Genomic DNA, 24,642 nt, shown 5'->3' with positions numbered 1-24,642 from the left:
AAAAAGTTGTTTAAAGTCTTTACAGAAAGAGGTTACACATTCTCCTAAATAATTTTGCCAGCTCTTGTCAACTTCCAAGTCTGGTGGTAAGCAAGTAACCTTGCCCAGCTTGCTTCTATATTATAGCTCTAATTAAAGGAAAAGAAAGAACAAAGAACAGTAAAGAGAAAGCTGCTTCCACTATAAACAGCTGCTGCAGAGCTGCTGGGTGAGGTGAGAGTTCTGTCCTTGAGAAGTGACAAGGTCTTTTCAAACCAAATAGAAGGTGAAGTGTAGTTAGTTAGCAAGTTAGTCCTAAGATATCAGGGAGAATCTAACTGTGAAAGAGTCTGATACCAGAATAGATTATTCAGGGAGAATATTGAATTTCCTTTTCAGAAAGCTCTAGAACTAGAATAGGTACCCTTTTGTCTGAGTTAGTTTTTTGATTTTTGCCTGGAGCCTGGGCTGCAGACCAAGTAGCCATTTAAGAATTCCTTTGACATAGAAGTTGAGAACTGGGTGACCGTGGATAGTATGTGGGAACCCTTAGATAAGTAGTATAGTGCTGCTTTAGGGATGAAATTGCTTAAAATTATAGATATGTCCCTCCCGTATCTATCTGATCACTTTTGATGTTGCACAGAGCACTTGTGAAAATTTGAAGTATCAGACCTCCAGTGATGATTTAGTAGGATCCTTAGGTTTCTTCTAATTCTTCTTTTTGGTTTCCTCAGAAACATATGCTGAAAGAGGGGAAAGGCCGGATGCTGCAGGCCATCAGTCCAAAGCAGAGCCCCAGCAGCAGCCCCACGCGGGAACGCTCCCCCTCCCCATCTTTCCGATGGCCCTTCTCTGGCAAGACTTCCCCACCTTCCTCCCCAGCAAACCTCTCCAGGCACAAGGCTGCAGCCTATGATATCAGTGAGGATGAAGAAGACTAAGTTTTCATCCCTCTTTTCCCCTCCCCTCCCTCTGTCCCATCACCTTCGGAAGATCTCTGTTGAATTTCAAATTGTGATCCCAACACTAAACCTAAGGACAGCTACAAAGGAAAGAAAGTTGGGGCAAGAGGACCTAGGATGGGATCAGACAACCCATCCTCCAAGAGGCATCACCCATCCACACCAAGAAGGAGGCTGACTACACCTCAGAAACCTGTTTTGCATCCATATGCCCTCCCTACAGACTTTGCTTTACTGTTTATGTTCATGTGATCTTGACAGGGAAATTGTCATTTTATTAATTTTTTAAAAATTAGTCTTTCAAATGTTGTAAGTAGAACTAATTTTTTGCCCCTGAGGAGTGGGCAGAAGGACGTGGTGTATTACCCAGAGGCCTTTTCTTCCTGATACACTATAGTGTTTGCCTTCTGTTCTGAGGCAAAGTGGCTTGCCAAGCCCTTCAAGCGATGAGCCATGCTGATGAGTGATTTCAGGGGGAGGGGAAATAGCATAATTTTGGTGTCCTTAAAAAAAAACGAAAAGCTGAGTAAACTCAGTCATGAATCCCCTAGATGTACTGCTGGCCCATGTGTCAATGTGGCTATGAGAAGGAGATCTGAGCCTAACTTTTCTTACTCCCTGAGGAGTTTCTTGTTGGACCCAATGGGGTCCATGGAAGACACTGATGGGGATGGAACCAGACCACATGGCATCAGCTGCGGTTTTCTGCTGTGTTCATCTTCTCAGAAAACTCTGTTGCCCAGTTATTTGGGAGCTCTTGTCAATCTCTTTCCTATAGTCTACCTTTGAAGGAAGGAACACTTTCAGGTTTATTGTGATTGGGGAGGAGAGTGGGACGATACTCAATCCTATACAGGGTCAGGTTAGGTTAATTTTCCCATTTGGGAGTAAGTCCCTGGCCCTGCAATTTCAATGCTTATTACCTAGCTTTCTACAGAGGATGCTTTGTAAATGTCTGCAGTTTGGATATGATCTGTTAATCCATGTTGCTCAAAGCCATGTTGAATATTTAGATTTGCACAGAATTTAAACACAAAAGTATAAGGAAACACCTCCCTTTCCAAAGCCTTATCTTGAACTCTGTCCCTCTCAAGAATGTTTTTGACTAGAACTAGTGCTCCAGGTCACGTTTCTTTTCCTGAGAGTTGCAGCTGGCAGGGACATCCCTCTGCTGCCGCTAAGCAGGCCACAAAGCATGGGTTCACATACAAGAGTATGGCAGGTTCTCTTGCTTTCCTGCTTGTGCCTACTGGTTATGGTCCCACTTCCCCTGTTAGGTTGCCCAGGGGGATTCTTCACATCAGAAATACTAAGCTTCACACTTGGCAGTTGATCATGAGCTCATTTTAAGCCTCTGGCATCCTGCAGCTACGTGACCGAGCAGACTATCTTCAATAATCCTGTAGCTACATTCAGGGGAAAATTGCTTATGTCCAGGCCCTACCCTGTCCCTCATAAATACCCCTTGTGGGGGTGGAGTTTTGGTGTTTTCAGCTAAGAAAACCACGTTTTATCTTTTTTTGCCCCTCTGCTAGAGCTGTGAGCATCTCATAGCCTCCTCCCTAAATACTCTGGTAAAACCTGCTCTTCTGCCTGAGGATCAGAGGCTAGAATCACTGCCTGCCTGCACAGCAGGACTACCTACTTTCCTGAAACTCTGATCACCCAGAGAGTAGAGAGACATAGGAGAGGGAAATCTCTAGTTGTCATGGTGGCTTAGGACAACTACATTTCTGATTCTTCGTATGAAGTGCTATCTTTGCTATCAAATCTGATTTAGTTTACACGAGCTTTGGCTTGGAATCCTTTTTTGGGAACAGTTCAAATCACTGTTTTCCTACATTTTTTTTTTTAGATTTTATTTTATTTATTCATAGAGACAGAGAGAGGCAGAGACACAGACAGAGGGAGAGGGAGAAGCAGGCACCACACAGAGAGCCTGACGTGGGACTCGATCCAGCGTCTCCAGGATCACGCCGTGGGCTGCAGGCGGCGCTAAACCGCTGCGCCACCGGGGCTACCCTGTTTTCCTACATTAACCAGCTTCATAGGATCACATACTTTAACTTCTCTGCTTCAGTCTTCCCTCTTTGGGAATTCTGCGTATTTCTGCTTTATTCTCCCTCGTACAGAAAGGTGAGGAAGTCATCACTGAAGCTCACCTACCTGTTCGCTCAAAGAACATATTAGCCAAGCGTATTTGGCAGGGGAGATGCTCAGAATGTGGTTTGCCTCCCTGCACGTCACTCCTCTCAAGTCTACTGTCTGGGACTGCTGCCTCCACTCTGTCCGTGGGCTACTTTTGGCATTCGCTGCTCTTGGAGTATAACCGCTGTGTTGATCAGCTCTGTGAGACTGCCCGGCCCGCATGTGCACATGTTCTTGGAAAGCCCTCTCACCCCTTGTGATGAACCTCTCTGACCTCACGCTCCTCTAACACTAGTGCATCTTCAAATAATTTTGACTTCAAGCTGTCAAACTTTAATGGTGTGGCACATGACCTACTTTGGGATAAATGTGATCTTAGGTGCTAGCCAAGGATAGATGGAGGGAGGAAGCTGTTGGGATGATGTATTATTTGATCATTTGTGCCTAATTAAATGAAGTTAGTGGTTTGCCTACCATGACCATGCCTGTGATCTGTAAATCTTCTAATATTAATTTTAATATTAACTGTTAATACTGATTTCTAATATTACTATTAATTAGCTATTTCCCTGAATCCCCCACACAAAGCAATAGGCCAAATGTAGCAGAGATGGGGGAGCCTTAAACACTGGTTGGCGTCAGAGCTCAGTTTGCAAGACAGAAAAATGGAGACAGGCGCTGCAGCTGGCACTGAAGAAGTGCCACTTCAGTTACCTTGAGATGGCTGGGCAGAAAGTTTGCTCTTCTCTTATACTAACTAGTAACACTAATGAATAGAGATTGAAACTTTAGAGGAGTAGAGACAGATCGTCTGCTGCAGCTGTCTCTGGTAGCCAGAGCCAAAGACCGTTATTTCGCTGAGGCTTGAGGAAAAAGGTTGGGGATATGAGGAGGTTGAAGATCCTAAATAAGAAAAAATACGAAGGAGGTCAAGAGAACTTATTGACATTTTCTGATTGCTGATAACCCAGCACCTGTTTAGATTTTTCTTATTTTACTTGGGATCACACAACTGGTCAGGCGGCCTCAGGATGTTCCCTCTGTGATGGTTCTTCACAGTGTTTCTGTGTCTCTGGGTTATCTTGATTTGTGGGTAGCTTTTGTTATTCTGAGCTCATTGCCTTTTTTACCGTTTCAGATCTCCTATCTAAAATCCTTCCAAATCAATTCTATTTTGCTGCTTTTCTTTAATTCCCTAAAAGCCATACATAGGGTCTACATTTTCTGTCAGCTCACACTTTCACCAGAAGTGGAACTAATACAGGTAGGAAAAAAAGCTCCCTTAACAATGTTTTTAACTAATGGTGATTTTTTTTAAGCTTACCAATTATAAGTATTTTTAAAGGTTGTATTTTTCAAAGTCATACGATGATTGTTCTTGTTTTCGCTCATAGAATAGATTGTTGTGGGATAAAGAGTGGTCCCTAGCTTCTATTTTTCCAATTAAGTAGAACATGTTCTTGGGATTATACTATTAAATGTTAATTTTCTTTAAAAGAAGAAAGATTTTCTGTCTGCCAAAGTTTTACGTTAATACTCAGATTGGGGTAGAAAACAAAAAAGTGCTAGGTTTAACACTAGGATGACTCAGGTTGTGTTCCTCTAGGCTTAAAAAGGGTTTTCCCACCCTTCTTAGGGGGGCACTGACTGTTTTAAACACAGAGACTTGATTGGTTGGGTGGTTTTGTATTGATTATCCTGAAAAGAAAAAAGCTGTTGGGAAGAAACGCTGGCCTTGGTGTGAATGTTAGCCCCACCCCCAGTGCCAGCATCCACAGGGCGTTTCCCTCAATCGGTGTTCAGTATATTGTTTTCCATGTGAGTGTTATTAATTGGTTCAGTTATTTTGGCCTTTGTCATTTAGCCAAATAAAGGCAAAGTGGTTTTACCTAATGTTCCATTTCCTGTGTTTCTGACCTGGTATACATGTGTATATGTTTTATGTATTTGGGGCCTTTACCTATACTCTCAGTTCCTTTGCTTTTGCATCCTAATTTATCTTCCTCAAAACTATTCCATGACCATATTATCAGGGAAATCCTTTTTTTTTTTTTTAATGATTTTATTTATTCATAGAGACACAGAAAGAGAATGAGAGGCAGAGACACAGGCAGAGGGAGAAGCAGGCTCCATGCAGGGAGCCTGACGTGGGACTTGATCCAGGGTCTCCAGGATCACGCCCTGGGCTGTAGGCGGCGCTAAACCCCTGTGCCGCCGGGGCTGCCCTATCAGGGAAATCCTTTTGCAGCTTTGCACAGAAGGCTCAAAAAGCCATCATCCCTCAAAGGGAAGCTGATCCAGATCTATGAGGTGTAATGTCATCAGTGCCCTAATGACAAATCTGTAAGGGAAAGAATACCTTCCATCTGTTCTTCAAAAGTCTGCTTTCTTTTGAGACTTTAGGTTTGTACTACTTTTACCTGGTTAAGTTGGCTTTTTGTTGTTTTTTTTGGATTTTTTTAGTTGACACACTATTTACATTAGTTTCTGGAGTACAACTTAGTGATTTGACAAGTTTATATGTTGTGCTATGTTCACCACAAGTATAGCTACCAACTGTCCCATTGCACTGCTATTACAATATAATACACTGTAGTCCTTTTTTTTTTTTTTTAGGATTTTATTTATTTATTTGAGAGAGAGAGAGAATATGCATATATGCGTAGGGAGAGGGAGTAGTGTTAAGCAGACTTTGCACTTACCATGGAGCCCGATGTAGGGCTCTGTCTCATGACCCTGAGATTGTGACCTGAGCCAAACTCAAGAGTCAGATGTTAAACTGACTGAGCCACCCAGGTGCCCCTCATTGACTGTATTCCTTATACTCTATTCTTACGACTAATTCATTCCACAGCTGGAGGCCTGAATCTCCTACTCCTCTTCACCCATTTTGCCCAGCTCCCTACCCCCTCCCTTCTGGCAACCATCAACTCTCTGTATTTATAGTTCTGATTCTGCTTTTTGTTTGTTTACTCATTTTCTATTAGATTCCATTTATGAGTGGCATCATAGTATTTGTCTATCTCCGGCTGACTCATTTCACTTAGCATAATATCCCCCCAGGTCTATCCACGTTGTCTCAAATGGCACAATCTCATCCTTTTTCATGACTATGTAATATTCCATATTAAATAAATAAATAAATATATATATATACACACACACACACACACACACATACCACATTTCCTTATCTGGTCATCTATTGATAGACACTTAGGTTGCTTCTATGTCTTGGTTATTGTAAATAATGCTACAATAAACAGAGGTTTGCCTGGTTGACTTCTATTCCTGTTCTTATAACAGGCAAACTACTGTATACTTTCTCCCCTTTGTTGGCTTTGGGAAAATTCAGAGTGACCTTTCAATATATAAGCATCAAAGGTTAATAGTATCACCCACAGAGGCAATGTATGCAATTATAGAATTTTAAACTCTCTCCTGTTTATTATAAAACTTAAAATAACTTCTCCAGGCAAGATCCAAAATAATTGCCTATTATTATGGAATTCCTATTCCATAATTGCCTATTATTATGGAATTCCTATTCCATAATTCTCCTTCTCCCCTTTAGTCAAATGTAATCTGCCAGCTGGTGCTGAAAATGAATTCATCTCCATTTGGTCAAGGTTGAGGGACAGTGAGGAAATCCTGTGCCCATTTAATGTGTAGAGTCTCTTTCAATGTCCAAACCATCCATCTTGGACTTTGAGGTCAAATCCAGGTCTGAGGAAGAGAAAGGCTCATATCCAACCTTACTGTCTTTCCTTCGGTAGTACACACGTGTCAGCACAGTCATTAGAAAAGTCTCCAGTACGAGCAGGTGGCAGTTCATCACTGTAGCATGCAATGAAATATGATATGAATTATGCTAAATTGTATAGATGGTACCCACTAGTAGCCCTGGCATATGAGTTGAGCAACGCTTTCTCCAATTTGTCCTCAAACCAAGCCTAGAGATATTAAGCTTTCATAAGTAACATAGCAGATTAATGGTAGAGCCAGAACCAGAACTTGGCTTTAACTTCTGCAGTCTGAGGCTAGCATTAAGCCCCATTTTTTGGTGTGTTTTATCAGCGTGACCTTTTTTTTAGAGAGAGAGAAAGTGAGTGGGGGGACAGATGGAGAGAGAGAGAGAACCCCAAGTGGGTTCCATGCTTGTGTGGAGCCCAACATGGAGCTTGATCCCACAACCCTGAAGTCATGAGTCAGATGCACTTAACCAACTGAGCCACCCAGGCACCCCAATCAGTATAACTTTCTGCTTTCAGACCCTACCCATTACTCTCCCAGAAGCTGAAGATGGCTTCCTGGGTTGCGCATGAGGACTGGCCTCAAGCTATGGGATTGCTGGTCTCCTCTGTGTGGTCAGAGAAGTCACTGTTTCTTATAACCTCACTAGGATTTCCCTTTCTGAGTATTCTGAGCAGAAACCAGGCTTGCCCAGCTTCTATTCTAAGGTCATCTTTTCCCTGACCCTCCCTTCTCTCATTCTGGAATAAGAGGAACTCACGTGCTCACCTTGAGACCTGATTTTAGAAGCAAAGGGAGGTGAACAAGCAATCTGCCCGCTGCTGGCCAAGACTGAGAAGATGGATGGCTGCAGAGCAGTCAGGATGAGGAGCGTCTGCAGAACAGAAGAGAAACAAGGGCAGGATTGGCCCAGTACCAGTGGCACTGGGGCCAGCTGCCCCTCTGCTGTGCTTGTCTCTCCACAATCCATTCTGCTGGACTTTCAGTCTGTGTACTTACAGAGGGCTGAAACTCACTTGAGTAAAATTTTGTGGAGTTTTAATCTGTAGGCAAATTACAGTCTTGTCCTCTATCCAATATTCTATGAGAATTGGTGACAAGAAACAATGACTAATCGGGGATCCATGTTTATTTCCCTATCTCAGCCATGGCTACTAATAGTCACTCAATGGATGAAAAAGGTAGATGGTTAGAGAAGACTATTTCCATCTGGCTCAAGGACCTGAGATCCCTGCTCCTAGAATGATGGGCAATTGGCCATGAAGGTGCTCTTTGAAAAATCTCTACCGTGCCAAGGGCTAGGCCGAAGGGGGAAGGGGAATTAATGTTCAATGGGTACAGAGTTTCTGTGTAGAAGGCGAAAAAATTCTGGAAGTTGGTGGTGGTGATGATTGAACAACAATGTGAATGTAGTTAATGCCACTGAAATGTACACTTAAAAATAGTTAAAATGGTAAATTTTATGTATATTTTAATGTTATGTGTATTTTAATACAATAAGAAAAAGAATCTGTCCAGAGGCCCCAGCAACACCATTTGTCTTAGTACTTGCCCTCGCTGAGTGCACTTTTCTGAAGCATCAGCCTCTTCAAGGCAGAGTCAGCATGTGCAGGCTTCCCCATGACAGTCACTGGCAGGCTGGGCAGTCACAGAGCTTTGACCTTGTGGCGTGACCCTAAGAGCTTCTGGGGCCCAGATCCTTTCTGCCCTTTCAGTCCCTGTCTCATTTAGGCTCTTCTGGCCTCTCTCTTCTTCAATTCTACCTACTGTTTGCCCAGAAATCCACATTTCAGAGGCATCTGCATAGATCAAATGAGAATTTATGCGAAATCACACTGTTAACTATAGCGCAGTCACTAGGCCATGGGAATAGAAGGGCCTAGCAAAGGAACAGAAAGAATAGAGAGAGAAGGAAAACAAGATTGGGCCAGAAGGCATCACACTTGGTGAAAGTTCTCTGGCCTTAGAGAATGGAAAGTGTCAAAAGTGAACAAACATGCCTTGCAGAGAACTTTCAGAAGAGGTGTGCAGGTGAAGAGGCAACGTGATAAGAAGGAATGCGGATTTGGGAGTCAGACAGATGGAGGTTTAAATTCTAGCCCCATACCTACGTACCTTGAGCAAGGCATAGAAATAATAATGGCTCCTAAGATTATTGTGAAAATTTAGATGTAAGGTATGAAAAGTCCCTAACGTGTGGTGTGGGTAGTTCATAACTATGATGAGTTATAGAGCTTTAGGAAGTACTGGGTAGAAAAAAAGAAAAGGAAAGGTAGAAGAATTGAAGGTCGATAAGACACATTTTATGAGTTGAAGTGGGTCCCCTGAAATGGTATGTTGAAGTCCTAACCCCCGGTACCTAAGTACCGAATGTGATCATATTTGGAAACCGCATAATTAGGTGTCATTAGTTAAGGTGACGTCATGCTGGAGGAGAGTGGATCTTTATTCTGATATACTGTTGTCCTTATAAGAAGATAGAAAGAGACGCAAGACACATGCCATGTCGTGATGGAGGCAAAATCAGTGATGCAGCTGCCAGCCAGGGATTCCTGGCAAACCGCCGGAAGTCAGGAAGAGGCAAGGAAGAAATCTCCCCTATCGTTTCAGAGGGAGCATGGCCTGGTGGACACCTTGATTTTGGACGCCTAACCTCCAAAACTGTGAGACAATACATTTCTGTTGTTTTAAATCACCCAGTTTGTGATACTTTGTGAGGACAGCACCAAGAAACTACTACAGCACAGAAAAGCAAAAACTGGGAAGGAACAGGCGACATTTTCTAAATCTCATAGAAAACCTGGGCTTAAGAAGATTCCCAGACCCACTTTTGGTCTTTATTAGTCTCACCTCCTAACCCTAATTGTTCGTAGCTCTAAAATTACCCATCTTTTCTCTCTCAGCGTATAATTACCTGAAAGAGGGCAAATTTGGCTCCCATATTCTGCTCGCCCAGGTGCATCTTGGCTTGACGGAAAATTATGGCCAGGGCCCAGAGAGCCAACAGGGTGGACACACCAAGCACAGTGTTGATCCACAGAGCTGTGCTCCCCTCCGAAATCTGGTGGCAGATCAGAAAGTAGTCCGTGAGGGAGGCAAGCCTTTTCTCCTCCTCCTATTTCTCCTCTTCCACAGTGGGAAAGGTAATAAAAAAAGCCCCAAAGCCTTGGCCTTTTCCACACTCTTCTCCCCCCACCAGAGTCTCCAAGCCTCTACTTTTCCACAACCACACATTGCGGGGCCTCCCCTGTCTATGGGGCCCCATTGCAGGGGATGTTGGCTCTGGCTCTTCCTTCCAGAGCTCAGAGGTACTAAGTGAGTCTGGAACTTTGCTGCCCCTTGCTCCTGGCTTACATCTGCTGGGTCATAGATGCCATCGGGGATGAGAAACAGGCCCACCAGGCTCAGTGTTATCTTGAAGAAGGCATACTGGAATGGGCCTAACATCAGCAGCTGAAGCTTTTTCCTGAAGGAAAAGGAGAGTTAGAAACATGAACCCACAAACTGCCCACCTCAAGAACACCTTCCACCTCCCTCACCTGGGCTCCTTGAGCTGAGGCTTGGCTGCCATAATAGATAACGAAATGGCTAAATGGATGGGGATACAGGAAGAAGCCGGAATGTTGAGAACACTGGGAACCCTCGTCTTGCCTCCCCCTCAGCCCCAGACCAGAATTCTGCCTTTTGAGCAGGAACTCTCAGAATGTTGACCCCAGCCTCATCAACCAAAATGGGCAGCAGGGACAAGTATGTAGACCAAAGTCCACTTTACTCCATGTAGCTAAAGTTTGTAGGCAGCAGTGAGCTTAAATGATGGAAATTGGAGTTCTCTTTCCTCCCTCTGCCCTCCTCACCCCTGGACGGGTGCCCAATGCGTGGATGTTGGCTGTGGGATGCCCACCCTTTCATCACCGGCTTTGTTCCATACAAGCCTGATCCCAAGAGGCTTGAAGCAGGGCTGAGGGGGCCGGAGAGGCTCTTGGGAGAGTGCAGGTAGAGGCCAACCTGTTCTTTGAGGGAGCCTCTCCCTCCCACCTTACCTGGTGAGCATGAGTGGAGGGCAGCAGGGGCAACAGCAGCAGCAGGGACCTGTGTGGATCATCATCGGAGTGTCCTTCAGTGTCCTCAGTACTGCCTCCTTCCCACCAAAGCCTTCCACCATGGCCATCATCATCAAGTAAAAGCATACCGAGTAAAACCTGGAGTGGGAGCAGAGGTGGCCTCACAGAGTGGGAGGTGGCAGCCAGCTGAGAGGACACCACACACCAAGAGACTGGAAAGGGCGCAACAGAGGGGGTGCTCACTGAGGGGGTCACAGTAGGGCTCACGCATTCAGACCATGTGACCCAGCAAGAGGGAGAGAGAGGACGGTGCAGGGGCTGAGAGAGAGGGGAATTGGGGCCCATAGGAGCAAAATGGTTGAAGGGATGAACAGCACCAGAAGTTCAAGAAGTTGAACCTGATTAGCAGGTTTCCATCCCAGTGGTTGCAGGGATTTGTGGAAGGGATCTGGGATAAAAGAAGAGATGGACTCTGGAGTCCTGGGTGAGTGTGGAGCAAAAGGGTACCCAGCTCCGAGCTGGGGGCAGGGCAGGACACTCACGAGGTTATGGCCATTTCCACGAGCATGAGGGAACGAGGGATCCAGAGACCAAAACAGCAGAACACAGACACCACCTACTTGGAGAGAAGCAAGAAGCTGGTTGTGGCGAGAAGGGAGCCTCTGTGCTCACCCTCTCAAACCTTTTGTGGCAAGGGCTCAAGGAGGCAAAACCTGAACATGTGAGGCATCATTACTTAAAAGTGGTCAGCTGGAAAAATAAATCAACTAATTTTTTTAAGTTTTGGGTTTGTTTTTATTTATTTATTTTTAATTCAGTGTTCAGGGAGCACCTGGGTGGCTCAGTGATTGAACATCTGCCTTTGGCTCAGAAGGTGATCCCCGGGGTCCTGCTTCTCCCTCTGCCTATGTCTCTGTCCCTTGTGTGTCCCTCATGAATAAATAAGAAATATTTTGTTTATTTATTCATGAGAGAGATAGAGAGGCAGACATGCAGGCAGAGAGAGAAGCAGGCTCCCTATAGGGACCCTGATGCAGGACTTGATCCCAGGACCCCAGGATCATTCCCCGAGCAAAGGCAGACACTCAACCACTGAGCCACCCTGGTGCCCCAAATAAAATCCTAAAAAAAAAAAAAATCAGTGGTCAGTTCCTTCTATATCTAGGATTAGAGACAGCAGGTCACCTCAAGTCAGGTGCTCTTTTTTTTTTTTTTTAAGATTTTTATTTTATTTATTTATTCATGACAGATACAGGCAGAGGGAGAAGCAGTCTCCTCGCAGGGAGCCCGATGCAGGACTCGATCCTGGGACTCCAGGATCACGCTCTGAGCTGAAGGCAGACACTCAACTGCTGAGCCACCCAGGCGTTCCAAGTCACGCCCTCTTCTGAAGACTATCTCATCCTCTATCCCTGGAGTAGTGTAGGTAAGTTCATTTTTAGGAGGGAGTGAGTCAAGATCCAACCCTTCCATTTCAACATCACATGTTACTAGAGCATCTCTGAGGACTTGAGTGTCCTCTGCTAAAAAAAAAAAAAAAAAAAAAAAAAAAAAAAAAAAAAAAAGGACCTCACAGGCTCCATTCTCTACCCCAGACACACACGCGGACCTTACCACGGAGGAAACGAAATCCAGTCTTATGGCCTGGGAGCAAGCCAGAGACCTATATAATGTCTGTGAGAGTGAGTTAAAAAGATCTACTATGTAAGGGGAGAGCTGAATATGTCCCCATGGAGGAAAAAAAATCTTTCCCTCTTTCCCCTCTGAGGAACACTGCTTTCCTGTCCAGGAAAGAAGCCTGCTTTTATTATTTTTTTTTTTTATTTTAAAATTTTTTTAAATTTATTTATGATAGTCACAGAGAGAGAGAGAGAGAGAGAGAGGCAGAGACATAGGTAGAGGGAGAAGCAGGCTCCATACACCGGGAGCCCGATGTGGGATTCGATCCCGGGTCTCCAGGATCGCGCCCTGGGCCAAAGGCAGGCGCCAAACCGCTGCGCCACCCAGGGATCCCAGAAGCCTGCTTTTAATAGGAATACTGTGGTGGAAAGTAGCGATTGGGGCTGCTGGTGGCTGAGCAGCTTCTCCAGCTGTCTCTTGGCTCTACGAATTCAAGCTCCCTGTCCCACTGCCCATTGGCCTTCCAAGCATAGTGTCCTGACTGCAAATGGAAATCACATTACAACTCCCCATCTAAGAGGGTAGAAGCAGGCAACCCTTTGCCAACTTGAATTGCTGAGTTTAGAGGAATTCTCAAAATGGTTCCTCTGTCTTGTTGAGTTCCTCCCAAAGGGCAGCTACAAGGCCCTTACCGTGGGTGCAGAGCTGCCCCAGAGCAGAGTCCTCCTCTTGATGGGGCAACGGGTATTCTTGTATAGGTAGACAGCATCCTCCAGGAAGATGACGACTGAGCCCAGGGTGAACAAAGTCATAATGACGGTCAGGGCAATTTCCTCAGGGCCCAGTGCTAAAGCGGAAAGAAAGGGCAGACTTCCCTGAGCTAAAGTCCAGGACTGAGGGGCAGCAGATGTGGGCTTCTTCATTTGGATCTAAATTGCTTTGCTGTATCTAGAATTATCTGGTCTAGGCTCCCACCCATGCAGAAGAATGGCATTCTCTTAGACTTAGGGTATCCAACATGGAGCTGAAAAGTAGTCATTCTTCTGCATGGATGAGAGACTAATTCTAGGCATGGTAAGGCTTACCTCAACCAGGAGATAGACACCCAACAAGCTTTCACTTCATTAGCAAACATTTTGAATTAAGAGGTTGGCAGTGCCTATTTAACTTTACTACTTCCCAGTGAAAGGTGTCATGCTAGCAGACGTGGACCAATTAACATTATAATTAAAGCAGAATGTAATTAATGATATGCTTTAGAGCTGTTTAAATTTGATTACAAAAATTATGTCATGAAACTGGGACATTAGGAAGGGATTTTAACAAAAGAGAAATGGATACAAGTAAAGATTCCAAGGACTTTTGACTCGTGTTGGCCTTATAATTAGTCTTACATTAAATGTGGTCCAGTAACTTTTTTTAGTGTTTATGGCAATCATTTGAATAGTCGTTTCTTTTTTAAGATTTTATTTATTTGAGAGAGAGTGAGAGGACGAGTAGGGTGAGAGGCAGAGGGAGAAGCCGATTTCTCACTGAGCAGGGAGCAGTTGTTAAAAACTAGGTCCTACCCTCAGAGATGCTACCTCAAAATCTTTGTGAAGAATGTGTAATATATTTTTTTAAATTTTTATTTATTTATGATAGTCACACACACACAGAGAGAGATAGAGGCAGAGACACAGGCAGAGGGAGAAGCAGGCTCCATGCACCGGGAGCCCGACGTGGGATTCGATCCCGGGTCTCCAGGATCGCGCCCTGGGCCAAAGGCAGGGGCCAAACCGCTGCACCACCCAGGGATCCCAAATGTGTAATATTTTTAAAAAACTTATTAGCACTCAAAAAACAAAAAAATTATTAATAGACCCATACATATATAGTCATCTGACTTATGACAAAATTCTCCTAAAATTTATGGGAAAAAAAGATTTTTTTTCAAGAAAGGGTTCTGGGTTAACTGGATATTCTTTGGCAGATAAAAAAGAGCGTTGAGAGCAGCCTGGGTGGCTCAGCGGCTTAGCGCCACCTTCCGCCCAGGCGTGATCCTGGAGACCTGGGATCCTGGAGTCCCACGTCAAGCTCCCTGCATGGAGCCTGCTTCTCCCTCTGCCTGTGTCTCTGCCTCTCTCTCTTTCTCTCTCATGAATAAATAAATAAAATCTTTAAAATAAAAAAAAGCAAAAACAGGACATAAAATTGGAGGTATGGTATGATTTCGACTAATGTTAAGTAAAAGCAAAAAAAAAAAAAAGAAAGAAAGAAATACCATCAAGACATTTGCAGTGCCTCTCTCTGAGTGATGGGAATATAGTTTTTTCCTTTGTCTACTTTTCTGGATTTTCAGATTTACTGTACCTGAATTATTTTTACAATAAAAATATTTAGTTAAAAAAATACAAAAGGTAAGTCCAGATAGGCAGAAACCCAAATTAATTCAGTAGATTTTTTAAAAAGATATATTTATTTATTTGAAAGAGAGTGAGAGAGAGAGAGAGAGAGAGCACGCAAGGTGGGGAGGGGCGGAGGATGCTCCGCCCTCCACTGAGTGTGGAGTCGTCCCCCCCCACGGCTCAATCTCACGACTGAGATCACAGCCCTGAGGCAAAATCAAGAGTCCTATGGTCAACCAGCTGAGCACCCAGGTGTCCCAGTTCAGCAGATTTCTAAAAACCACTGTCTGTTGTGGGAAGGCTGAATCATCCTCTTCTGAAGGGACTTGCCCACCCCTGCTTGACCCTTGTCCTCACCAGCTCAGGGAGAGCCAGGAGTAAACGGAGAGCGGTTCCAAAGCCATTCAAGGCCAGAGACTTTCTCAGTCTTCACTGTCTTGACTGCTCCCTCCTCTTTGAAAAGCTGCCCCCCTCCACTGCCAGATGAGATTGGGTTCAGGGTCTATGGTCTATGGCCATAGACCCCCCTCCACTGCCAGAACCACAGTCCCCCTCCTGGGCTCTGACCCTTGGTCTCCTGGGCTGATCCTCATCCTCTCCCACGCCCTGTGCTCCTCAATCTCAAAGGCAGCAGCTAAGCTCTTCCCTGTTTATTGAGGTTGAGGATTTCCCTACCACTCCTTCAGCCTCCAATAACCGCGTAAGCTGTGCCACCCTCAGAACTTGATGATACTTGGTTTCTGCCCATTCAGCTTTTCTCCCTGGGCTCCCAGTGGCTGGCTTCTGCTCATCGAGCTCTCTGCTCACATGCCCCTGCTCAGCCAGCCTTCCCTGAGCGCCCAGTAGGACACTGCCCCCCATCGGCCCCCAACACTGAGTTTAGTTACATATTTATTTAGGTGCCTATTTGCTGCCCAGCCCTAGTCCTCCCCTTCCAGTAAACTCCAGGAAGGCAGGGACTTTGCCAATATTGTTTGTTCTCTGTTCCACCTCCAAGTGCCTGGAACAGCAATGGTGGCCATTTGTTGAATGAAAGAAAATATTTTTTTAAGAATTTTTTTTTTAAACACACAAAAATCATTTGTATTTCTGTAGACCAGCAAGGAACAACTAGAAACCAAAATTAGAAAAACAATACCACTTACAATAGTTCCGAGAAAATAAATACTTAGCTCTAAATCCAACAAAATTTGTCCAGGATCTGTATACTTAGACTACGAAATGCTGATGACAGAAGCCACAGATGTAAATAAATGGAGAGGGATCCCTGGGTGGCACAGCGGTTTAGCGCCTGCCTTTGGCCCAGGGCGCGATCCTGGAGACCTGGGATCAAACCCCACATCAGGCTCCCGGTGCATGGAGCCTGCTTCTCCCTCTGCCTGTGTCTCTGCCTCTCTCTCTCTTTCTATGTGTGACTATCATAAATAAAAAAATAAATAAATAAATAAATAAATAAATAAATGGAGAGACAAGTCACATTTAGGGTTTAGAAGACTCACTACCATACGTGATTCTCCTTAAACTTTATAGATTTAATGGAATTCCAATGAAAATCCCAACAACACTTGTGTATATATTAGCTCGTTCTAAATCTTATATGGAGAGGCAAAAATGGTAGAAAAGTTAAAATAATTTTGAAAAGGAAGAATAAAGTTAGAGGAATCGCACTAATAGATTTTTAAGATGGATACAAGCTACAGTAACTTTGATGATGTGGTATTGGTAAAGGGAGAGACTCACAGATCAATGGAAGAGAACAGAAAGTCCAGACATTGACCCGTACCAATCTGGCTCATTGATTCTTGACAAAGATATAAAAAGAAATTCAGTGTAAAACGAAGTCTTTTCAACAAATGGTCCTGGAACAATTGGACATATAATCCGATGCCCCTCAAACCAAATAAACCAAAAACATAAACCTCACACTTAAGAAGAAACATAAGAAGAAAAAACCCGGAGGTTCCTGTCAATTTTGCTGAATTTTCCAAGAAGTGCTCTGAGAGGTGGAAGACAATGTCTGGAAAGGAGAAGTCGAAATTTGACGAAATGGCCAAGGCAGATAAAGTGCACTATGACCGGGAAATGAAGGATTATGAACCCGCTAAGGGAGGCAAGAAGAAGAAGGACCCTAATGCCCCCAAAAGACCACCATCTGGATTTTTCCTCTTCTGCTCGGAATTCCGCCCCAAGAGCAAATCGACAAACCCTGGAATCTCCATTGGAGATGTGGCGAAGAAGCTCGGGAGATGTGGAATAACTTAAGTGACAGCGAGAAGCAGCCTTACAACAAGGCAGCCAAGCTGAAGGAGAAGTATGAGAAGGATGTCGCTGACTATAAGTCTAAAGGGAAGTTTGATGGTGCAAAAGGTCCCGCAAAAGTTGCCCGGAAAAAGGTGGAAGAGGATGAAGAAGACAAAGAGGAAGAAGAGGAGAATGAGGAGGAGGAGGACGAATAAAAAGAAACTGTTGATCTATCAAAAAAAAAAAAAAAAAAAAAGGAGAATTCCTATTGTCATCTCCATTTCATAGGCTTTTCCAGGAAACTAGGCTTAGAGAGTTGAGCACCTTGCCCATGTCATTCAGTCTGGAAGTCATGGGACTGGGCTTGAATGCAGGAGTTTCTGGCGAAGCCCATCTTCTTAAGTGTTTGACACACTAGCCCTTGGTGTGTGTTCACTTAGCTATGGGAGGAAATGTGGAGTGATACAAGCAATCAAATGCAACCCTAAGAAGTTGTTTAAGTTTACGAAGCTGGGGTGGGGGCGTATGTGACTGTTCAGTACAGACACGGTTTTGCAGCCTCTGGTAACCGCTGGCTGTGCCACTCTAAATTCTCTTCTTTGTAGTATCTACAGGACATAATATCCACTGCCACAGCAGGAAGGCTAAGAAAGGGAGAAGTTTCTTAGCATCCATAGCCTGATGCTATTCTTCTCCATGAAGCTCATTTATCTTCTTTGAAGATTGTCCCCTACCTTATTTTTTCTGCATCTTAACAGATTTTATGGGACAAAAGTATCCTATGGCCAGAGGATTTTTGGAAGTTCCTTACACAAAATTAAACCTGTTTCTTCCCATGCTCAAGTTTTTAATCTGATTTACACTGTAATTTCCTAGTGGAAGCTATAGAATACAGCTTTTACAAAACTTATATCTCGATAGATGCTGTGTTCATGAAGCACTACTTGAGGTCAGTATCCCGAGGGATACACTTTGGGAAATACTTGTCTAACTGATCATTCTGAATTCAATTACACCTTCAGCAACTAGCAAATTCCCCACTATGTCAGAAATAGCAAAGATTACTTTTTTTTTAAAAAAACAATGAAAACAATATTAGAGCATTACAATTTTGAAAGAGTATCACCCATAATTCCAGCCAGTTCCTAACCAAAAGTTATTTTCATTTTTGCACATTTGTCCTCATGGGAGTGAAGGGCATAGGCTCTGGAGTCAGAGACGCCTGAGTTCAAATTAAAGTCCCACTTGCTGTTTGCTGTTGACCTTGGACAGGTTATTCATCCTCTCATTAACCTCTTAGCACAGCACTTGGCATGTAGTATTTGTTCAATAAAAAGTAACTTAAAAAAAAAAACACCCTGGTTAAAGGGCATACCTATTGTATTACTGCAATTATACTATAAAATTGTGTACATTTTTAACTAGCATTTCATCACAGCCTGTCAAAAATGATTATTTCTAATTAATTTTTAAGTTACAAAAATTTCAAAAAGAATAATAGAGCATGGGGGAATATGCCCATGACCCATTTTATTTTATTTTTAAAGGTTTTGTTCATTCTTGAGAGACAGAGACCTAGGCAGAAGGAGGAGAAGCAGGCTCCATGCAGGAGCCCAATACTTCGGGACCCCAAAGCAGCAGGACTCAATCCTGGAACTCCGGGATCAGGTCCTGAGCCGAGGCAGACGCTCAACCGCTGAGCCCCCCAAGCGTCCCACCGTGACCCATTTTAAAGAGTGTTCCAATGTTGCCAATTTTGCTTCAACAATTATTTTTAGAAAAATAAAACATTACAGATATATTTGAGGGCCCTCGTACATACCTCCTGGATCATTTTCCCTTCTCTAGTTCACCTCCCAGAGCCAACTACTGTTCTGAAGGTGGTGTGTATCTTCTTTGCTTATGTTTTAATTTTCACAACATAGGTACATACTCAACATGCTATATTGCTTGGCATTTTACAAAATCTACATAAATGGGGGCGCCTAGGTGGCCCCATCGGTTAAGAGTCTGCCGGAGGCTCAGGTCAGGATCCCGGGGTTTTGGGGTGGAGCCCTGGGATGGAGCCCAGGGTCTGGCTCCCTGCTCCTCGGGGATCCTGCTTCTCCTTCCCCCTCTGCTCCTTTCTCCACTCGTGCTCTCTGTCCCTCTCTCTCTCACTCCGCTCTCTGTCTCTCAAGTAAATAAATAAAACCTTCTTTAAAATTTTTGCTTAGATGGCATCATTCTGCAAAATGTTTTTTCCACCCAACATTGTTTTCATGATACTATTTTCATTATATTCTGATATTCATTATGATCATTATAATGATACTATTTTCATTATGACAAACAAATGCTTCAATAAGTATTCTTGGACGTGTCTCCTTAGCACATATGGGAGAGTTCTTTTATGTGGACACTTAAAATCAGATTTTGTGAGCTGGAGGAGATGAGACTCTAGTGCTGCAGAGAGCTGATCACTCTCCGCGTGGCTCTCCCACTTATACTCCCACCAGTGGTCCGCGAGCCCTCACTGTCACCTCAGATTCACCGTAGTGAAATATTGTTTCACGCACAGCTCCCTAATTCCTAACCAAATAGAGTATTATTTTTAATATTCTATTTATCTGTTCACGAGAGACACAGAGAGAGGCCGAGACACAGGCAGAGGGAGAAGCAGGCTCCCTGCGGGGAGCCTGACCTGGGACTTGATCCCGGGTCCCCAGGATCACGCCCTGGGCCAAAGGCAGACGCTCAACCGCTGAGCCACCCAGGTGCCCCTAGAATATCTTTTTGTACATATATTGGTCATTTGGGTTTCTTCTGCTTGAATAGTCTGTTCCCATATTTTACACACTTTGCATTGGGTGATTTCTCTTACACTGTCTACTTATCCCTTGTTAGTTAGGCTTCAAAATACCTTCTCCCAGTCTGTGGTTTGGCTTTTAACATTGCTTCTAGTGTTTTTAACTGTATAGAAGTTTGTTTGCTTACGGAGTCAATCTCCACGATCATTTGTGCTTCCTTGCATTTTATTTAAGACATTTTCTCTACTCCCAATCATAAAGATATCTTTCTGTATTTTCTTTTGTAAAAACATTTGCATTTTACATTTAGGTATTTTCGTTGCCCGTATTAAAGCTGCCATTGGAGCTATTTTTACATTGGTTTATTCATCATAGGCACACACAAATTGTCCAGATCGTTTCAAAAGTGTCTGTTCTGCCCTCTAGTGTGTGTGCATCCCTTCACAGGGTGCGTCCCGAGTGGGCTCTATTTCCAGGCACTCTGTTCTGTTCCATTGATCTACTTTTTAGGCCCCTTGCACTTACTGCTTGTTGCTTAGTCTTATTATAAATCTTAAAAAAATAAAAAAAAATGAATCTTAATCCCTGGTGGGGCAGGTACCCTCCTTACACTTTTCCAAAGCTGTCTTGGCTTTTCCTTGGCACTTCACTCTTTCACAGAAATGTTTAGATGAATCCATTTTTAAAAAAATCCTGTAGGGATTGTAATTGCAATCATATCACAGGGATTTCAGGAACAGGTTCAGGAGTACCCCCCCCCCCCCCCATAGCTCCTCCTTAAATGGCATCTGATTTAAGGTGCAGCGGTTAGTCTTGCCAGATCTCAGGCAAAAGCCTCAGATCTTCCTGGCTTTCCTGTTTCTCAGGGGCATCGCCACTGCCCTCGCCCTGCCCACTTCCCCAGGGTGCTGCTTACAGTCTCCCCTTCCCGCTCTCACCCCATCTGGCTATTTCCCAGATGGCCTGCCCTTTCTTTGGCTTGCCTCTGTCCTCCGACCTTCCCTTCCTTTCCCTGACACTGTTCCGGCTCAGGCTCTTGTTCCTCCTGCTGGGCTGAGGCGACAACCTCCAGTGTATACCCCTGCCTCTCACGGGCCTTCCTCCCCGACGTCCACCCTGTTTACTGATTAATATTTCGAGGCACGTCCGGCCGCTCCCAATCTCAGGGCCTTCAGCGGCTCCCTCCATCTACAGGATGAAGTACAGCCCCTCTGCCAGACGCGCATCAGGCCGCACCTCACCTGGCCAGGCCTCCAGGTTGTCCCCTGCTTCCCCAGCTCGCTCCGCTGTCAGACCCACAGTGGTCTCCCTGCCCCGAACATCCCTGGTGCTTCTATTTGCACGATCTGTAGCAAAGCAATGTGACATCCATGTTTACTGCGTAAGGCAGGGTTTCTCAGGCTAAAAAGCACTATGGACACGTTGGCCGAGGGAACTCCTTATGGTTGGGGTGGGGGGCGCTTTCCATTGTATTCACGGCGGCATCCAGGGCCTCTCCCCACTAGATGCCAATGGCACCCTCTAGTCGTGGCAACTGAAACAGTGTCTAGCCGTTGCCAGAAATTCCTTGGGGGACAAATTTACTTCTGGTTGACAACTGCTAATGTAAGGGAACACTTGCACCACAAGCTGCGCTCCAAGCAAGAGGTCCCTAGAGCTGGATACAGCAGCTACCTACTGGCACAAATCCTCGAACAGCTGCAAAGCCTCTCCGGACACTGGCAGTTGTCATTCACTCTGAAACCAGACTGAATGTTGTCCAAGCACATGCCCGTGCCTGCCTCCTGATTCGGCCGACCACATCCTGTTTCAGAAAGTCTGCTTGCTCACTGAGGTGACAACATCAGGAAGGAGGTTGGGAAAAAACATTAAAGATACCGTAGAAGGGATGCCTGGGTGGCTCAGTCAGTTAAGCATCTGCCTCTGGCTCAGGTCATGATCTCAGGGTCCTGGAATCCAGCCCCACATCAGGCTCCCCGCTCTCTCTCAAATAAATAAATGAATTCTTAAAAAAAAAAAAAAAGATACTCATAGAGATGAATAGACTCCTATTCATCAACGTCTAAGAGTTGCTTAATCACGCAGTAGGAAAACAAAATGAAATCTAGATGGGAGCCACAGTTGTGAAGATGCTCGGGTCATTTGGTTGTCATATAGGTGGCCAGGGAATAAACTGGGTCCCATCTTCTGCTTTTCACTTTCAGAAGCAATTCAGTATAAGAATAAGATCTAGTTGGCCAACACTGTCAGAATACTTTTACAGGTTCACCTAATTTTTAAAAAAGATTTTATTGATTGATTGATTGATTTGAAAGCAGAGAGCATGAGCAGAGGGCAGGAGCAGAGGGAGAGGCAGAAGCCGGCTCCTCGCTGAGCAGGGAGCCTGATGCCCGGGCTCCATCCAGGGCCCCGAGGTCATGGCATGAGCCAAAGGCAGATGTTTAACCGACTGAGCCACCCAGGTGCCCCCAGGTTCACCTGTTTTAAGAACATTATTCATAATGACCACCTCTCTAGGGCAGCCTGGGTGGCTCAGCGGTTTAGTGCCTCCTTCAGCCCAGGGTGTGATCCTGGAGACCCGGGATTGAGTCCCACGTTGGACTCCCTGAGTGGAGCCTGCTTCTCCCTCTGCCTGGGTCTCTGCCTCTCTGTGTGTGTGTGTCTTTCATGAATAAATAAATAAAATCTTAAAAAAGAAAAAAGACCACCTCTCTAGAATGATGTGGACCCTTTCCCCAAGAGGCTATATGCAGGCCCCAAGGATATTCTTTGGGGCTAGGGTCATATGGACACCATCTTGAATCCTCTGGATGGCTCCGGAGTTTGAAAAATGCTCCAGGCCAGTGTCTGCAACGTGAATGAGCCTTGAGGCTGGGATTCATGGGAGGTCCAGCACGCAGCTTTGTCTCCCTGGCTAGGTTGCCATGGTCCTCTTTCTGAGGCCTCAACCATGAGAGATAGACCCTGTCCAGGCTGGCCAGCTCAGGACCACCTCTCCTCAGCTTCACCCCACTGTCCTGGCTTCCTGCTGGGATGCTCATCTCTCAGTTCCCTCTGGGGAGGGCCCCGACTCACCCCTCAGAAGCTGGGCTGCAGTGGGAGCGTGAGAGAAGCAGGCGGGGGGGATGCTGTAATTGGTTGTCAGCAACTCCAGAAGATCTGCTGTGTACCTGTAGAGACACCAGCCTACACTCAGAATATGGGGACTTGGGGACGCGGGCAGGGGGCCGGGGGGGAGTACCGGAAGGAACACCAATTATTTGACACTCCCTCAAAGCCTCCTGAGTTCAGGGTGTTTGTACATTTCCCCTCGATGCCCCGATTCTTGAGGAAATAGCAAATTAGCTCAAGCTAGTGTGAAAGGCAGGTGCCACCCAGGCTATGACAGGCCTGGCTTTGGTGCCCAAAGAGTCCACAGTCCGTTCCCTCCACTTCCACTGGGGCAGCAGTGCAGGGACTGAGCAGAAAGAGCAGGGACCCAGAGGAAGAGTGGTCCCTTAGCACCAGGGTTGAGTCCTGCTGCCTGGGGCTCTGTGCCTGCCCCACACCACCGCTGCCTCTGGAGCTTTCCTCTTCCCACTTGAGATGCAAAGCCAAGGCTCTGAAGGATCACACTCCGGCCTGCAGGACCTCAAGGACAGCCAGACCACTCTGAGTTGGCCTCATTCTGTGTCCTGAGAACCAGAGGCCCCGGCGAGGAGATAGGGACCGGCCAGCATGTTAGGGGCCACTGCTTAGCAACCGGCTCCTGGCTCTGGGCCTGCGCCCTCACTCACCTGGGGTCAAGCTTTATCTGAGTCCTGTCTGGCTCCATGGTCTTCTCTCCCTCTCTGGTTTCCTAGCAAGCACTGAGGGGCAAGGAGGGGTAGGCAGGTGAGGGCCCCGAGGGAGGCTCCCGCTGGTCCTGCTGCCTTCTGGCCTTGGTCAGAGCGACACCTGGGCCACGTGTAGGTGCAAAGGCAGGATCTTCCCTCTGGCTCTCTTTTCTCAAACTTCGCCTGCCCACAGGTCTCTAGAGACTGTCTCAGAGTTCACCCCAGAGGAATTTGATCCCCTTGGCTGGCTGAGTTCCCTGGTTCCTGACTCCTCCCTCTCCCGAGGTGTGGTCCTTCCTCCTCCCTCCACAAGTGCCTTTGGCCACCCTTTGCCACCTGCCAGCCCTCATCCTACATCCCCTCTAAGGAATCATCGAGGGTGGTGGTAGAATGAAGTTGTCTATCCTCCCTGCAGTCCCACCAGCCCTCAAACCCGGTCTCCCAGAACCTGGCTGAGTCAATGCCAAATCCCCGGTGGCATTGGCACCATGGGTCTGGCATGCAGAGGGGAGAACTAGCTGGAAAAGCCAGAAGAGGCCCATGCGGGTTTCCCAAATCTCAGCCCTCCTCATCTCGATGATGGGCTTATCCTACCCAACAGCAGCCAAGGATGTAGCAAAGCTGCAGGTGTACGTAAAGGGCAGAGTTGCTGAGTGAGATTTCAGAGCTTTTGGACAGATTCTGAAAAGCTGTGCCAAATTATCTGTTTGTGATTTCTCTTCTCTCCCCAAGTAGATTCAAAGCCATTGAGCCCAAGCACAGTACCCCTGGGTTCCTGGCACAGGGCCCGATACCCACGGAGTGCTCTTTAGAAGAGGCCACGTGACTGATGAACTAGTGAAAGCTTAACAGCAGTAGCAAATGTTTGTTGAGCATTTTGGGTG

General features: G+C 45.5%; 2 protein-coding genes and 1 pseudogene across 4 annotated transcripts in view; 2 read left to right on the top strand and 1 right to left on the bottom strand.

Moving 5' to 3' along the window:
• The window catches only part of PCYT1A (phosphate cytidylyltransferase 1A, choline), a 48,955-nt gene extending 43,970 nt beyond the window's left edge, over positions 1 to 4,985 (top strand). For all 3 annotated transcript variants that reach the window (XM_072725826.1, XM_072725812.1, XM_025990262.2), the window contains one exon: positions 717 to 4,985. In XM_072725826.1, coding sequence (XP_072581927.1) covers positions 717 to 923 — 207 coding nt within the window. In that variant the 3' untranslated portion in view covers positions 924 to 4,985. The remainder of the gene's footprint in view (positions 1 to 716) is intronic.
• A 1,531-nt stretch (positions 4,986 to 6,516) lies between these two features.
• SLC51A (solute carrier family 51 member A) lies at positions 6,517 to 23,964 on the bottom strand. Its single transcript, XM_025990590.2, has 9 exons — positions 23,720 to 23,964; positions 23,019 to 23,113; positions 13,219 to 13,373; positions 11,449 to 11,522; positions 10,886 to 11,044; positions 10,200 to 10,311; positions 9,760 to 9,906; positions 7,614 to 7,719; positions 6,517 to 6,929 (listed from the first exon to the last, which is right to left on the bottom strand). Exons 1-9 carry the CDS (start codon positions 23,755 to 23,757, stop codon positions 6,754 to 6,756), a joined length of 1,062 nt encoding a protein of 353 aa, XP_025846375.1. The 5' UTR covers positions 23,758 to 23,964; the 3' UTR covers positions 6,517 to 6,753.
• LOC112913654 (high mobility group protein B3 pseudogene) lies at positions 15,721 to 17,369 on the top strand (annotated as a pseudogene).
• Positions 23,965 to 24,642: the final 678 nt, after the last annotated feature.

Source organism: Vulpes vulpes, chromosome 1 (genome assembly GCF_048418805.1).
Source record: "Vulpes vulpes isolate BD-2025 chromosome 1, VulVul3, whole genome shotgun sequence".
NCBI classification, from domain to species: Eukaryota; Metazoa; Chordata; class Mammalia; order Carnivora; family Canidae; genus Vulpes; species Vulpes vulpes.
Note: the sequence above shows the minus strand (reverse complement) of the source record. Positions and strands in the feature narration are given on the sequence as shown.

Bases quoted from the DNA above. Each gene is read 5' to 3' on its own strand.
- SLC51A (XM_025990590.2), bottom strand. From the start codon at position 23,757: ATGGAGCCAGACAGGACTCAGATAAAGCTTGACCCCAG. The intron at 10,312-10,885 runs GTAAGGTGGGAG...CTTTTCCTTCAG, and splicing joins CCTCCACTCATGCTCACCAG to GAAAAAGCTTCAGCTGCTGA. The intron at 9,907-10,199 runs GTAAGCCAGGAG...ATCTGCCACCAG, and splicing joins GCATCTATGACCCAGCAGAT to ATTTCGGAGGGGAGCACAGC.